The sequence below is a fragment of the Culicoides brevitarsis genome, chromosome 1, assembly GCF_036172545.1.
Source record: "Culicoides brevitarsis isolate CSIRO-B50_1 chromosome 1, AGI_CSIRO_Cbre_v1, whole genome shotgun sequence".
Classification (NCBI taxonomy): domain Eukaryota; kingdom Metazoa; phylum Arthropoda; class Insecta; order Diptera; family Ceratopogonidae; genus Culicoides; species Culicoides brevitarsis.
Genome location: NC_087085.1, coordinates 6,737,429 through 6,753,228, shown reverse-complemented (window position 1 = coordinate 6,753,228; position 15,800 = coordinate 6,737,429). Strand labels below are relative to the sequence as shown.

Genomic DNA, 15,800 nt, shown 5'->3' with positions numbered 1-15,800 from the left:
TAAATTTTTTTTTAAATATTTTTTTTTTATTTTTTTTAAATATTTTTTTAAATATTTTTTTTAAATATTTTTTTAAATTTTTTTTTTTATTTTTTTAAATATTTTTTTTTCATTAATAAACAACCAATTTGAGTGTTTTAATACATGAGTGTCTTTGATAAATTAAACATAGAGAACACTTATTAGCAATAACGAATTTAATTTAGCACCAATCAACTTGTATCACAAAGAGCGATTATATTTTCCGAATAATTCACAATCAAGAGGGTATTCGTATCTGCGCCATTCAACGTCAACAATCTAGTTTATTTTTATATTTTGATATTTTTTATCGAAAATAAATCACTGAACTCTTCACAAAGCAAACGTCACATACACGCACACAGTTAAATGGTACTTGAGTTGGTTTGATATTTTTTTTTTATTAGTTTTCACATTTCAATATCAAAAGTTTAGCGTGAATAATTTATTCCGTAAAATTCATCAATCTATGAAAATTTGCATTTACACTCCTCTTAATGTACTCTATTGACGCGTTGTTTTTATTTTATTCATTTGTATTCAATACAGGTAATTCATTTAAATTGTCGCATTTGACTTCCAGATGTTTTTTGTTGATATTTTTGTTATCGTTATGACTAATTATTATTTATTGCACTTAACGTTCCGTTACCATTGCGAATGATATTATGGTATGCATGATGACTTTTCGAAAATTTTGGACCGTAACAAGTTGTTTTCTCAAACTTAGAACATGAATAATGTTGAAAGACATTAATAACTTCTTGCCTCGAGACCTCGAGCGTATTTTTTAAAAATAATGTTACACATCAATTAACATTTTTTTTTTTGCGAGACACAGGTCAATTCTCTCATACTTGTAAAAGAGAATGAAACGACAACGTTGTTTATTTTTATTACACACAAATGCAATATTATGCACGACGACGATGTTCTGTTCCCCGTTGCATCATTCACTAAAGTGAACAGACTAATTTTTTCACATTCCATTTCTCTCTCCCTGAGACAGTTCTTTCGCGACTACTAAATTGATGATGATGTGAACCCACATTTATTTAAACACAACACAGCAATAAAAAAAAGACGGAAAAAACTTTATTCTTGACAATATTGAATAATGGATTCTTGTTCTTCTTCCTCTTTGTAGATAGTAGTCGTGTTTTCGTATGAGAATATTTGTTTATTTTTTTGTTTTACTACTAAAATACACAATCGACACTCTTCTATGCTCTCGAAATGTGCATTCACAATATTTTACATTGAATGTTGTTATTACCTCACAATATAATCGGTGTTGCTCACTGTGTCGTAACTATTTTTAGCACGAGTAATGTTATGTCAGGCAAGTCGGTAGAATTTTTGTTGTTATATTTTTGTATTTTATAGCATATCACTTTAATTTCCGACAAAAATGTTTGATTTGTAGTTGTTTATACGTTTCACTGAAGATTATTTTTTATTTTATGATTTTTTTCTCTCTTATGAACGTTGTCACAATAATTGTTTTCTTTTCTTTTTTATATTTAAAGATATATTTTGCAATCACTTTTGATTCTTCTTGTGTTATATTCTTATACGATCTCTCTCTTAAGACATTTATAAATATTTATTTGACTCGAGACAGACGTAAATCATGTAAAATTCGTACAAAAATCCAGTCGTAGTATTAAAATCCTATATAATAATAAAATATTGTATAAAAAACTTCGCGCAGATGGATAAAATGTGTACTTTCAAGGCGAGTGTACGTTATAAACTGAAATGAATGTTTCATTTTCCAAAGGCAGCTGCGGCAGTTTTGTCAGCCAGACTCAAATAATACAAACACAAAACGACGTTCATTCATTTTTTTTTACATGTGTGCGTTTTTCATTCATTCAACGATGAAGTCATTCAAGTCGATGACGATAAGTTTTGTCTGCTTATGTGTTAGTTCGTATTCAATAATGTACAGAGTGATTCTAAAATCTTTCATCATACTTTATTGAACTCTATTAAACTCGTTTAAACTTTATTAAACATTGTTAAACTTTATTGAACTTTTGAGATTTTTTTTAAATTTTTTTATTGAACTTTATTGAACTTTTGAGATTTTTTTTAAATTTTTTTATTGAACTTTATTAAACTTTTGAGAATTTTTTTATAATTTTTTTCATTGAATTTTTTTTTTTTGAGAATTTTTTTCATGAACTTTTTTGAGATTTTTTTTAATATAAATTTTCAGAATTTCTTTCTTTTTTTAAGTTTGAAATAATTTAATTTAATTTATAGAATTTTATTACATGATTTAATTTTATTTCATGATGTCATTTCTTTTCATGATTTCATTTCATTTCTTTCTAATTCAATTTTTTTTCACAAAATATGAAATGCTCAATAAAAAAAATTCTCTAAAGTTCAATTAAAAATTTAAAAATTTAAAAATTTAAAAAAAAATCTCAAAAGTTCAATAAAGTTCAATAAAGTATGATGAAAGATTTTAGAATCACTCTGTATATTCACATAAAACTACATGTTCAACAAAAATATCGTTTTTATCGCTTACTCGAAAGGAGCATGAATTGTTCATGCTTTTTTTGCACACTTTTGATTATTATTAATAGTTCTGCTCTTTTTATTTCAGTTAAATTATTTTCTTGCACAATGGAAGTTCAGACAGGTAATAAAAGGATGCTCAAGGGCAAACACTCCTCAAAATGAAAAATAAACTAAAAGTCTTATGACATCACTGCTTTTAGCAGAATAATGATTGCAATAAAATACCGCTTGTTCGCGATTTGAACGTACATCGAGTAGCAATTAACAATTAGTTTGATTATAGAGTTGTAGGTAACACAATTACGTAAACATTTCAATTCAATTTTTTCGGAATTGTTATCTTGTGCAAGAAATCTTGTTGATTCTTATAAGTTTTCTATGAGGATTTACGACGGCGCTACACACGTCTGAAATGAAGGAAGGTTTTTTACAACAATTCCGGTTTCTCTTTTGTTCCTTATCGTTTAAATTTATTTTTTTTAGTTTTTTTTTTTGTAAAAAAAAATTTTTCGTTCTTTCCTTTCTACATTTGTTCCAGTTTATGTTATAAGTATGTATAAGCTGTTGCATTAAAAATTGAGTTTTGAATAAGTAAATTGTTTTTCTCTCGTCTAACATCTGCACAAAATATGGCACGTTCGTAAGTGCATTGCTTTATAGAAGAAGAACAATGGAATTTTCTTGCATATTATTTGTTACCTGATCAAAATATTTTTTTATGAAGAATTTTTTTCAATGCAAGCCCTCGAGTAAATGGGCCTTGACTTGTTCTCTTTACGGGATCATTTCTATCCTCGAGTAATGTACTTGACTTGTCTTAACATCTGCTACTGTGTAATTGGTTATGGCGTGACATAAAGTGCAGTGTGTGCCTTAAGCCAATTTATCTCGCTTATTTATTTGTATTTTTTTTTTGCAATAATTACGCAATCTAAATTCCGTAAAAGTTATTACTGCAGTTAAAGTTGTTGCGATGAAATGCATTTTGTTCTTCTTCTTCTATTTCTTTTGCTCGTGCTATTCTTCATTAGAATGATGATTTCTCAACTGATGGTAATTTCCTTTCATTTCATTATTTAGTTTACGTTAGACGTCATAATATTGCCCATGAGGCGAGAGATGACGAGAAGAAAAAATGAAAAATGCGTTTAATAATAATAATAATTTATAATAATTAAAAAAATCTTTTTTTTACATTTTTCAAAAAAAAAAATAAATTAAAAAAAATTTTTTTTTTTGAAAAAAAAATATTTACAAATCAAATTTAATAAAAGAAAAATTATTATAAAAATAACATAATTTGATTTATTAATTTTTTATGAATTTTTCTCTTGATTGTTAAAAATAAGCAATTAAAATCTAATGAAATTTAATTCATAATTCAATAAAATTTTTTAAATTCTTAAAAATATATTTTTTTCAAACTGAAAATAAAATAAAAATAAAATTTTAAACCATAAAAAAATATTTTGAAACAAAAAAAAATGTTGGCATTAAAAAAAAATATTTTTCTGAATTTTTAGTTAAAATTAAAGATGCACAATCTTCTACTTTAGAAATCAAAATTTCTTAAATCAAAAAAAAAAAAAAAATTTTTCAAAATTGAAAATTATATTTTGCTAAAATTTAAAACAGTAATTAATTTTATATTTTATAATTTATTAAATTAAAATTTAATTTAATTTTCAAGTAAGATTTGAAAGCTCAAAAAATGTCATTTTACTCAAGTTTTTGATCTTAAAGTTCAAGTCATAAGTTTTTGAAGCTCCGAAATTTTGAAGCTGTTTGAATTTTATTCAAAAAAATGTAAAAGATGAATTTAACAATCTACAAATGTTAAAATTGTAATAACTTTGAAAAGATACATCAACATGAGTCACGAAAAGGAAGCAATGTTATCATCGTTTTACAACGACACATCATTCCTTGAAGGAGAAATGGGAGAAGTTTGTGGTTTTGCATTATTAGCCCGGTTAGGGGCGATCAAAAATTGCCGTAGTGGACGGTATTTCACGTCCCCATGGCGGGTAATTGGTGTTAGTTTTCAACTAGCAATAATCGCCACTCGGATAAACCTCATTGTGTACGATATCGCCTCTGCGCAAAGCTGACGATACCTTCGCTACACAAAGTATATCAACATTTTTCGTCGTCTCGTGTTTGCGAAATACGAAAATCACAACACAGAAAACGTAAACGTTTGCTGAACGTATACGAAACGGAATGCATACATGTAATATTTCCCCTCTGTATGTTTCGTATGAAACGATCATGTTTTAGGGGAAAAACGAGAAACACAACAATTCCATTTTTGGAAACTTTACAATTTCAAATATTCAAAAGAGAATTACGTTAAAAAACTTACCGTGTGATCTCTCAGTAACTTTTGTATCTCTGCTGTTTTCAATTTTCTTCCTTCTGAGAGTGTTGGAACCTTTTCCATGCGCGACTCCATTTCACGTAACCATCTTCTGAGTCTACGAGGATCTGATAATCCAGGTCCATGTGATCGAGATGATTGATTTTTTAGCTAAAATTAAAATTTTGTATTGAAATATGCGATCAATGAAGTTAAAATGTTTTATTTTAATATAATATAAAACAATATAGATAAATAAAAAAATTGAAAGCTAATTTTGAAATTAAGAGAACACAATTTTTCTTAAATTTTTCACATTTTTTAATAATTTTTAGTTGTAAAAAAATAAAAACTAAAAAAAAATAAATAAAAAATACAAAATTTCTTTAAAATTTCAAAACATTCAGTTAAAAATAAAAAAAAATTTAATAAAAAAAATAAATAAAAATTTAATTAAAAAAAAATTAAAAATTAGAAAAACAAAAAATTTTAATATAAAGAATTTTTACTTCTTATTTCGTTAAGAGAACAGATTTTTAAATCCTCTTAGCATTATCATTATTTCGATAATATTTAATATTATACCTTTTTACAACAATCCGATTCCTGTACATTTGGAACAATATTTCCTTCGATCTCGCCTCGAGCTTCTTTGCAGCTTTCCAACAAATGTGTATCCATTATGAAATTGTAATTTGTCTGTAATGCTGCCCAAAAGTCATCTTTGCCCGTGCCTGATCCTGTAGCGTTTGTCGCGCTACTTTGCAAACTGCAAGAACTGTGTGAATGCCCGCTTCCCCATGATCGACGCCACATTTCGACTTCAACGTCGCGTTTTTTCTAAAAAAAAAAAAATTTCATGAAAAAAAATTTTTTATGAAAAATTTGAAAACTTACTTTCAAACTGTTATAAGCTCTATCAATGACAATTTTGTTCGGTGACAAAAACTCATTTGCCGCTGCACTCATATCTGTACTTTGCTGTAACAAAGTAGAGAATGTCGTGTTTGTGTTATGTTGCGGCGAAGGAAGAGACGTCATTGATACGGACATTGCATGATGCTTCAATTGGGGAATATCCTTGCCTTGATTGCTGCACACGGAAACATTCGTGCTCGAAGATTGCATCGAAGGGGCTTGCGTAAATGTTGATGTATTGTTACTACTGGCACTTTGGAGATTTGGATTTGATGCCGATGTCGAAGTATTTGCTTGATTGGCAGTGCAAGCCAGAGTTTTGTTATTGTTTGTTTTCATCCTTAAATAATTAGCGAGTTCCTTAAATATCTTAATATGGTACAATTGTTACTCCTTAAGTCTTTTCTTTACGATTTACTTATCCTAAGCGTAATTGGGTTAGTAAAATAATTTCTGAACAATGATAAAGATATAAAATAAAGTAGTAGTTTAGAGTATAACTGACAATACAAACACGTTGTAATGGCGTTAAGTTGCGTTTGTTTCGTTAAGTGACTTAAAATTAAGTTGCGTTTATGTTTCGTTCAGTTCCGTAAACCAATTGATCAGTAGCGTGATTGAATGTGAGGAGCCAAAGGTCAAAATCCAAAATTTAAACGACAAAAGAGGCTTTAGAGATTTGCATTATTTGCTCTTCTTGATGACTCTAATTTTCGCCAATTTCCTGTTTTTTTTGATAATTTGTATTTTTTTTACATTTCAATATCTGCCTCTTGAAACTAATTAACGATTCTCGTCACATTCGTTGAGTCAAATATCTAAATATTTATAGATGAGTGTTTTTTCTGCGTAACTTTACTGATTCAACGTCGCCGATGAGTTCTAAGCAGTAATACAATCAAGTGTATGAAGGTCGTTGTTTCACCACAGTGAGGCGTCAAGAACAATTTCTACACGATTTGATATGTAGAAATGTTTGATGCGATACGACAAACTGCCTTTACTTTGCTCCGATAAACTTCTTGCTCAACATTTGTATTTTGTAATGTTACCGCACACAATAACGTGCGCAAAATGCGCCGAAATGCCCTTTTTGAAGTATCAACCAATACAGCTTGTTGTCATTTATTTATCTGAAAAGATACAATAAAACAATTTATTAACATTTTTATTGATATGAGAATATTTTTGAATTGTTTTGAATTAGCATATAAATGTCATTCGATGCGATATGCGGTGATGGCGAACCAGTTGAAACATACATTCAATAAATAAAAATTTATGATTAATAATTGATGATTTTGAAGAAAAAAAAATGAAATATCAATAAAACCTATTGATTAAAGACATGTAAGGCCGCTCCAAGTGAAAATCAAAAATAAAGTTCGATTTCAAAAGTCGAAAATCCAATGGGGCAAAATAAAAAAAAAATAAAAATTTCATCAAAAATTACCGTTGTGTATTTTCATTATTTTTCAAGAAATTTAAAAAAAAAAATTTTTTTAATTTTCAATTTTTACTAATTTTTGTTTAAAAACTCATATTTTAACTTTAATTTTTTTCTCTAAAAATATATTTTTAAATTTTTTTACGGTTATTTTTTATGAAATTTTTTTCTTAAATTTTTTAATTTTTTTTTACCGCATTTCGAAGAAAAAATGCGGTATTAAATTCGACTTGTCGTCTGTGTGTGTCAGTAACGCTGTGCCCCAAAAAAAAAATGTTTTTTATTTATTAAAAAATTAAGGAGGTTTTGATGGAAATGAAAACCAGAATGAATATTTATTAACTTTTAACTGAAAACCCATTTTTTTCTTACTTTATTTTTAAATTTTTTTTTTTAAACTTATTTTTTTTTATTTCTTCAAAAATTTTTTTCATCTTTAGAATTATTTATTCAATTTTAGCTTTGAAATTTTTTTTTTATATTTTTTTTAATTTTTTTTTAAATTTTTTTAAAATATTTTTTTAATTTTTTTTTATTTTTTTTAAAATTTTTTTTTTAATTTTTAAAAATTTTTTTTTTTTAAAAATTAATTTTAATTTTTTTTTAAAATTAATTTTAAAATAGCAAATCTCATAGCAGATAGTTAAAAAACATCAAAAATATTATTTAACGCTCAAAATATGTTAAAATTTTCTCATTTTGTATAAAAATAATATTTCAAAAATTTTAGACTTTATTTTTGATTTTCATTTGGAACGGCCTAAATATCATGAAGTAATGTTGGGACAGAGATAAAAGAATTTCATAATAACGATTTTCTTGTAAGAGTTGGTTAAAATGTAAAGGAATTCAAGTGAAGTCGTTCATTTCATTTATTTTCCGCGAGTTGTAATTTATTGCCGTTGTTGGCGTATTGAAAGTGAAATTTAACATTGATAATTAAAACGCAGACAGATCCTAATGATAAATTTCGCACTGCACAATGAATGGTACAAACACCGAAATTTCTTCTCATCTACATGCCAACCATTCAATAGAGCAAAAAAAAAAAACAAAATTCACGAATACACATATCACAAATGAAAATCTTTTACTTTTAAAATATTATATCAATTATGTCGACTTTTTTTCTTGTGTTTTTGTACAAAATTACAGGCTTTTAACACCATGATGTCGAAAACTTTTGCACTAATGACAATATCGTTCAGCTCATCATCGCAAAATAAATAATATGAAGGTTAGTGCGCTTTTGTTTAACATAATACGAGTCGCAAAAAAATAAATTAACGTGAAAAGTCTTAATTATTGCATGTGATGAGTGAAAAAAAACAACTTAAGGATAGATGTGAGAAAAAGCCTCACGATATGGGTCAGTTAGTTATGTAAAAAAAAAATCCAAACCAGCATATCGCTTCACGTATCTTCGAAACAGATTCAGGGACAGCGAAACTGTGTCAGTAGTAAGTAAGTAAATAATACGTTATTGACTCATTTTTCATCTCCGAGTAAAATCTATATGAATACATAGTTATTTAGTTGGTCATATTATTTTTCTAATCTATTTTTTTTCTTTCTTTCTTTTTTTTCAGTCGCTCATTCATCGCGCATCGCCTGAAACCGTATAAAATAGCTCAGGTAGGTATCAGCATTTTTTTCACTCAATCGTACAAAAGACAGCACGTCAAAAACTATTAATTTATCGAATACACATTCAATTAACACATTCCGTTAAACAACATGAATGAATGCATTTTTTTTACGATACACTAAATCATTTAAAAAAATATTGAGAAAAAATGAAAAATGTTTAAGAAATTTAGAGTGGGTTGATATAAATATTTTTTTCAGAAGAAAAAAATTTTTGTGATGTATGACAAAAAATTTTTGGTCTCAAGATGTCTTTATGAGAAATTGAAACAAGAGACACGACAACTAAATGTGTTGTAACAGTAATTGGCTGCAATTAATATTAGAGCGTTTCTTCTGAACAAACGCAGGGAGTTGCGGGAATCTTCAAATTAAAGAGTAAAATAAAAAAAAATCGCAATATCAAAAGAAAACATTTGTAAAAAGTAGAAAATTAGCAAATATCATACTTAAACATGTTTTTCAAATTTCGAATTGAAAAAATTGGGAAAAATTAAAAAAAAAATTTAAATTTATTTAGAAATTGTCAGAAAATATAAAATTTATTTGATTTTTTGAATTTTAAAGATTTGAAAAGTTCAACTGCTTTTTGGTTTCAAAAATTTGGTTTCAAATTTGAAATTTAGGTTTTCAAATTCAAATTTGAAAAGTTCAACTGCTTTTTGGTTTCAAAAATTTGGTTTCAAATTTGAAATTTAGGTTTTCATCTGTAAAATTCAAAATATTAAATAAATTTTATATTTTCTGACAATTTCAAAATAAATTTACTAAAATTTTATAAATTTTTCCCAATTTTTTCAATTCGAAATTTGAAAAACATGTTTAAGTATGATGTTTGCTAATTTTCTACTTTTTACAAAGGTTTCCTTTGAGATTGCGATTTTTTTTATTTTTCTATTAAATTTGAGGATTCCCGCAACTCCCAGTGAAAGTATTGTGCACTTTTGAGACACTCTAAAAAACTCACAGGTCTTTCATCATTTTACTTGTTATTGAGTTCGTGCATGATTTTTTTCGGCCACACACTAAAACCGTTGATCGTCTATTTAATAACATCTTTTCGACTCATCTTTCGTACTTGATATGGAAAACTATTAATTACAACCTGATTACAGCAACAAGATAATTAACATTGTTTAGTGTGTTGTTTGTTTTGATTTGCTTGCGTTTCTTCCTCTCATCTTTCTTTCTCTTCACTCACGTTGCGATGTTTTTAAACTGGGGCTAAAAGTTACGAATATATATAAATATGGACAAGATGATGGTATTGCATGATAAGTTGTTGAGTTGATTCTATTACATGATTATACTTTTTGATGTAATACGTTGTTGATAAAGGTGTGAGAAAATTGCGCGAGTTGTTGAACTCTACGTTGACTCTTTCGCTTAAATATTAATGATGAGCAATAGAATTTAATTTTTACACGCGCCTTTTTTTATTTTTTTTTTTTTGGCAAACCTCTTTTGAAGATTATCGCTGAAATTGCTGATTCATTATTTTTAAAATGTTAACTTGGGGGTCAGTTCATTAAAAAGAAACTCATTTAGGAGAAATTAACCATGTCACGACAAAAACAATTGAAATCAATAATAAATAATGATCATCATTTCACTTTTCTTTGAGCATTTTTTTTATCAATCATCGCAACGTATCAATTTTCGTACTTATGACTCAGCATCTGACGAGCGTTGATTAATTCAATTACGGCTAAATTCAAGTAATTTGGAGGAATAAGTTAAATAACCACGTTACCATTCATCATTTAAATGATCTTTCTTGAAATGAGGGGGCTAAAAAAAATCAATTGTTCAGAAATGTAAATAAAAATGAATAAGAAGGTTAGTAGGTGAGATTAGATGCTAATGTTCGTCAATGGAGGAAAGGTCGTTAGTTAATAAATTTACCAGTTTATTGATTATTTGTTCTACTTTTGCCATAGCATGCCACATTTTTTCTTATGATTTATCGGATAACTATTTCAACATAGTTCTTTTCCTATGTTTCTAAAGATTATATTATTTAACACGATGTGACTAATGATAGCTATATAAATATTAACGTAACAAGTAAATAAGCTGAGTTTCAGACAACACAACAACTCATTAAATTAACTGTACAAATAATAAATATTACTTTACTTTGCTATTTTTGTGTTCTGTTTGTTGAATATTTGTTACTAAATATTGTTAAATTGGTTAAATTGTAACGAAAAAAAAAATGAATAATAAAACGTTGTTCAGCTGTTTCTTGCAAATATTTATTAGTATAACACTATGTTGCTTTATGTTTTAATAATAATAGTGCGAGTCAGTTGGATAATACATAATAAAAACTCACTAACATTGCCTTTTTTGAAAGATTTACTGTCAACTTCCCCGAAAAAAATTCAAAACAAAAACATTTTAATAAAATAATAATTAAGCCATAATTAAAATAACATGAGATTTGTCAGTAATGCGACAGATGGTTGTTAAAAGCGGTTCATTTTTAAAACAATGCTTCGATATAGGTGTAAACATTCACAAAAAAAAGTATCGAAAAGGAACCGATTACCTGCTACACGATATTGAAAAGTAAGTAGGAAACTCAATGCAAGAGTCAATGAATAATAATAAGTAAAAAAATATATTAAAAAAAATTAAAAAATTATTAAAAAAAAATATTTAAAAAAATATTTAAAAAATATAAATAAAATATTTAAAAAAAATTAAAAAACATAAAAAAATTATTTAAAAAAAATATAAAAAAAAATATTTAAAAAAATATTAAAAAAATTTTAAAAAAATTTTTTTTTTTTTATTAAAAAAAATATTTAAAAAATATTTAAAAAAAATTAAAAAATATTTTAAAAATATTAAAAAATATTTAAAAAAAATATTAAAAAAATAAAAAAAATTATTAAAAAAATATAAAAAATATTTAAAAAAAATATAAAAAAAAAAATATTAAAAAAAATATTTAAAAAAAAATATTAAAAAAAATATTAAAAAAAATATTAATAAAAAATTAAAAATATTAGAAAAAATTAGAAAAAAAAATTAAATCATAAATTTTTTTTAAATATTTTTTTTTAAAATAAAATTTAAAAAAAATATTAAAAAAAAATATTAAAAAAAATTTTAAAAAATTTAAAAATAGGTATTTAGAAAAAAAAAATTAAATCATAAATTTTTTGAAATTTTTTTTTTGAATTTTTTAAAATTTTTGAAATAAAATTTCATGGAACATATGCTCGGAGACGCATCGTTCTCGAGTTATAAAATCACAACAGATCTTGTAGAGCAAAGTCAATATAAAAATTGTAAAAGATTGTAATAAACAATAACAACATTCCATATCGCGCAAGAATTGATCATATTTCTCTGCATTAAAGAAAAATTATAATATCATGTTAAAGGAAGCGCAATAGATCAAATGGCCCGATTATGACCTACTGTTATAACACTTCTTAAGAGCTATCATATTATCGTCACGAAATCACAAATTTTATAACTTCATAGTTCGATGAAGTTTATGAGAAATGGTACGATGCAATGGCGCGATGAATGGATGATGAATTGAGTTAACCTAACTATGCATTATTATTATCATTATCATAAATAGGCAATTATTTCTACCTACAGTCTTCTTCTTTTCCAACTACTTCAAGGGAAAAAAAATAAAAGAAAACAACAAAAAATGTCTGATATTATGATAATCAGATGTAAATATTGAACATTGTGATATTTTGTTGTGTTTTTGTGATTTACTCAACTTCATTGCGGAGAAACAATGAATTGAAACGGAATAATGAATAAAACGCAGTGTGAGATGTTGTGTAGGACGACATTTTGTCGCAACAAGTCAACTATCAAAGATTTCCCCAAAAAATATTACTCAAAATTAAATTTGACATTAATGGATGTTCGATTAGATTTATTGATCGACTCTTTTTTGTTTTCTCACGATTAAACTCGTTTAAAAAAAATTTTTTTTTTGCGATCCATAAACAAAACGCAAACAGGGTATCTTTTAAGTCTTGAGGGTAAGAAATTCGAATAATAAATATAAATTGAAAATAGAATTGACCTTTGAATTGTCAACATTAACAACCATCGGGCAAGTAAAAGCCCGAATAGAACGTGATTCTGATTTCACTTGCATGCCCTAAAGACTAATTGAACGAATATATTTTGTTGGTTTTATTATGAGACAAAACACTTAAAAAACTTTTTTTTTTCGTTATCACGATTTTACAAATTAAATATTGACAAAGCGACTATGAGCAACTTTTTTTTTTAGCGAAATGCATTTTTTGCGTTGTTTCATTCATATTTATTCAAATATTCAGAGTTAGTTAACCCTTTTTATAGGTCTATCTGTCAAAACTCAACGTTAAAAGTTATTGAAAAGTAAAGAGAGTCCGGTAGTGAAAGGGTTAGAAACATTATTTATTGCTAAATTTATGTCCATAATTTATTTTTTTTTAAAAAGTAATAAACAAATGCGAAAATACATAATTTTGATAAAAGAATTGACAACATTTAATTTCCATGTACAATCTAAATCGTTAACATTTTCATGTTTTTTTTCTTTTGTTGCATTGCAATGATCTGTTGTCATCGAACACAATTTTTTATGTGTTTTTTCCTCTAAAACTTTAGTCATAAACGTTAGATTGGTTGAGAAATTGCTTTTTTGATTCTTTTTGTTGTTGTTGCACACAAAAAATTTCACGCACCCACACAAAACTTGTAAATATTTAACATTTAGGTTATCAAGAACGAAAGACTAACAGCAATAAATATCAATTATTACATGCGCAAACAGGAATTTTCTTGCATTTTATTCAATTTAGGCCGTTCCAAACGAAAATCAAAAATAAAGTCCGATGCCCCATTTTAAAAGTCAAAAATCCAATGGGGCAAAATAAAAAAAAAGTTAAAAATTTCATCAAAATTGATCATTTTTTGTTGTATTTTCATAATTTTTCAAGACATTTTCAAAAAAATTTATAAAAAATTTTCAATTATTTTAATTTTTGTTTTGAAAATCATATTTTAACTTGAATTTTCTTCTCTAAAAAAATTTTACTGAATTTTTTTTTTTTTCAAATTTTTTTGACAGTTATTTTTTATGAAATTTTAATTTTTCAATTTTTAACTTAAAATGATCTTAAATCAATTTTTAATTTGAAAGTTTCAAAGAAGATTATTAAAAAACAACAAAAATGTTGATTAACGATCAAAAATTGCTAAAATTTTGTCATTTTGTATGAAAATAAGTATTTCAAATTTTTTTTTTATTTTGCCCCCCCCCCATTTTATTTTCAAAAATTTTGGACTTTATTTTTGATTTTCATTTGGAGCGGCCTAAATGCAAAACTTCATAAGTCTCCTGTTAAGACGATTATTACAAATTTGGTTGATGACAACTACTGTGAAATTGTTTGTTTGATAATAATCACGTTACATTACTCCGTAAAATGTTTTAAAAGGTAGGTTTTTTGTCAATTTTCTCTCTCGTTGCAATATATTTATTTAAGTTTTCGTTTTCTTTTATATAAGTGCAGCGATAAGTGTAAATTACAAATCACATTCGTTTTCTTTTTCTAATTGTTTACCACTTTATTTAGCTGTATATGTGAGTAATGGGCTCAAATTCAACCGAAACCTACACACAAAATTGCGTCTGATATGGGAAAGGAAGGCGTCGCGTCGTCATTTATGCATTTTCAATGGCTTACCGACCGACACAACAATCATCGAAGAAAGCAATGCTCGAGTCTCGTTGCGTGTGCACTTTTTTTTGCATTTACTACCGGACATTTTCATAAATTGGAATCGAGTGACAATCGTTGAGCGCAAACAAACTCAAAATAGAAAACCATTAAAATAATAATAATAAAATAAAAACCGCCGAAAATGGGCAAATAATCCCCCTTAATTATGCGTTTAACTCTTTTTTTTTCAACGAGTTTTCACGCGTATTTCGCTTTTGGCTATTTAATTTATATTTATATCTGTAATGCTGTAATGACTTATGAAAATGTTCACCATACCTCAAACTACTAATTGGCATAAGTGATGATATTTTTTAAGTACGTTCGTTTGATTTACACTAATGATGCTAATCGGCTATGAACCTAAATCTATTTTAAGCTAAACGGAACGTCATCAAGAGAGCCTCGTTTATCGTAAGGAAAGTGAAATGATTGCCTCACATTTGGCTCACGTTTTGTTTCTCTCGTAATAATAAGTTATTTTGTGCGTCTTTTTTTAAAAAAAAAAAAGGGAAATTGATATAGGCAAGTATACATTGTGGTAAAGTGCCTTTATATGGCTTCCTTGGCAATATCAAAACAAATCTAATTTATGAGTCTTTTAAACACAATTTTATAATTTCATGTATCGCCCTATGGGCGAAAAACGGGTCAGATTGATTCTTTAAGGGATCAGGTCGACCCCTCAGAAGTCAAATTGATCCCTTAAAGAAATTTTATGCATCCTTAAGGGATCAATTTGTTCCATTAAGGGGTCAATGTGATCCCTCAAGAGATCAACCTGATCCCTTTTCGAGAAAAAATGGAACCCTTCAAGAGATTATTTTGATCCCTTAAGAGTTGACTTCTAAAGGGTTTAAATTGACCTATTAAGGGATCAAAATGATCTCTTGAAGGGTTCCATTTTTTGAGTCCGCGGATGACAAACTCGAAAGGGGATCAGGTTGATTTCTTAAGGGATCAGAATTTGACCTCTAAGGAATCAATCTGACCCGTTTTTCGCCCATAGGGCGTATCGCAACGTAAAATTTCATTTGTTCGAACGCATGACTCAGAACCTTTGTCGGCAAACAGTTTTTAATCGATAACAATAATTATTAGCATATTC

The 15,800-nt window shown here is 26.7% G+C and overlaps 1 protein-coding gene and 1 non-coding gene across 2 annotated transcripts in view; both read right to left on the bottom strand.

The window, feature by feature from the left end:
* The window catches only part of LOC134827499 (klarsicht protein), a 72,350-nt gene that overhangs the window by 40,357 nt on the left and 16,193 nt on the right, over positions 1-15,800 (bottom strand). Inside the window, exons 2-4 of the mRNA XM_063840170.1 lie at positions 5,816-6,969; positions 5,504-5,758; positions 4,925-5,089 (exon numbers count right to left, since the gene is read on the bottom strand). Coding sequence (XP_063696240.1) covers positions 4,925-5,089; positions 5,504-5,758; positions 5,816-6,175 — 780 coding nt within the window. The 5' untranslated portion in view covers positions 6,176-6,969. The remainder of the gene's footprint in view (positions 1-4,924; positions 5,090-5,503; positions 5,759-5,815; positions 6,970-15,800) is intronic.
* Positions 4,528-4,668, bottom strand: LOC134828258 (U4 spliceosomal RNA). The gene has a single exon (XR_010161888.1). It is a non-coding gene; the product is annotated as a U4 spliceosomal RNA (small nuclear RNA).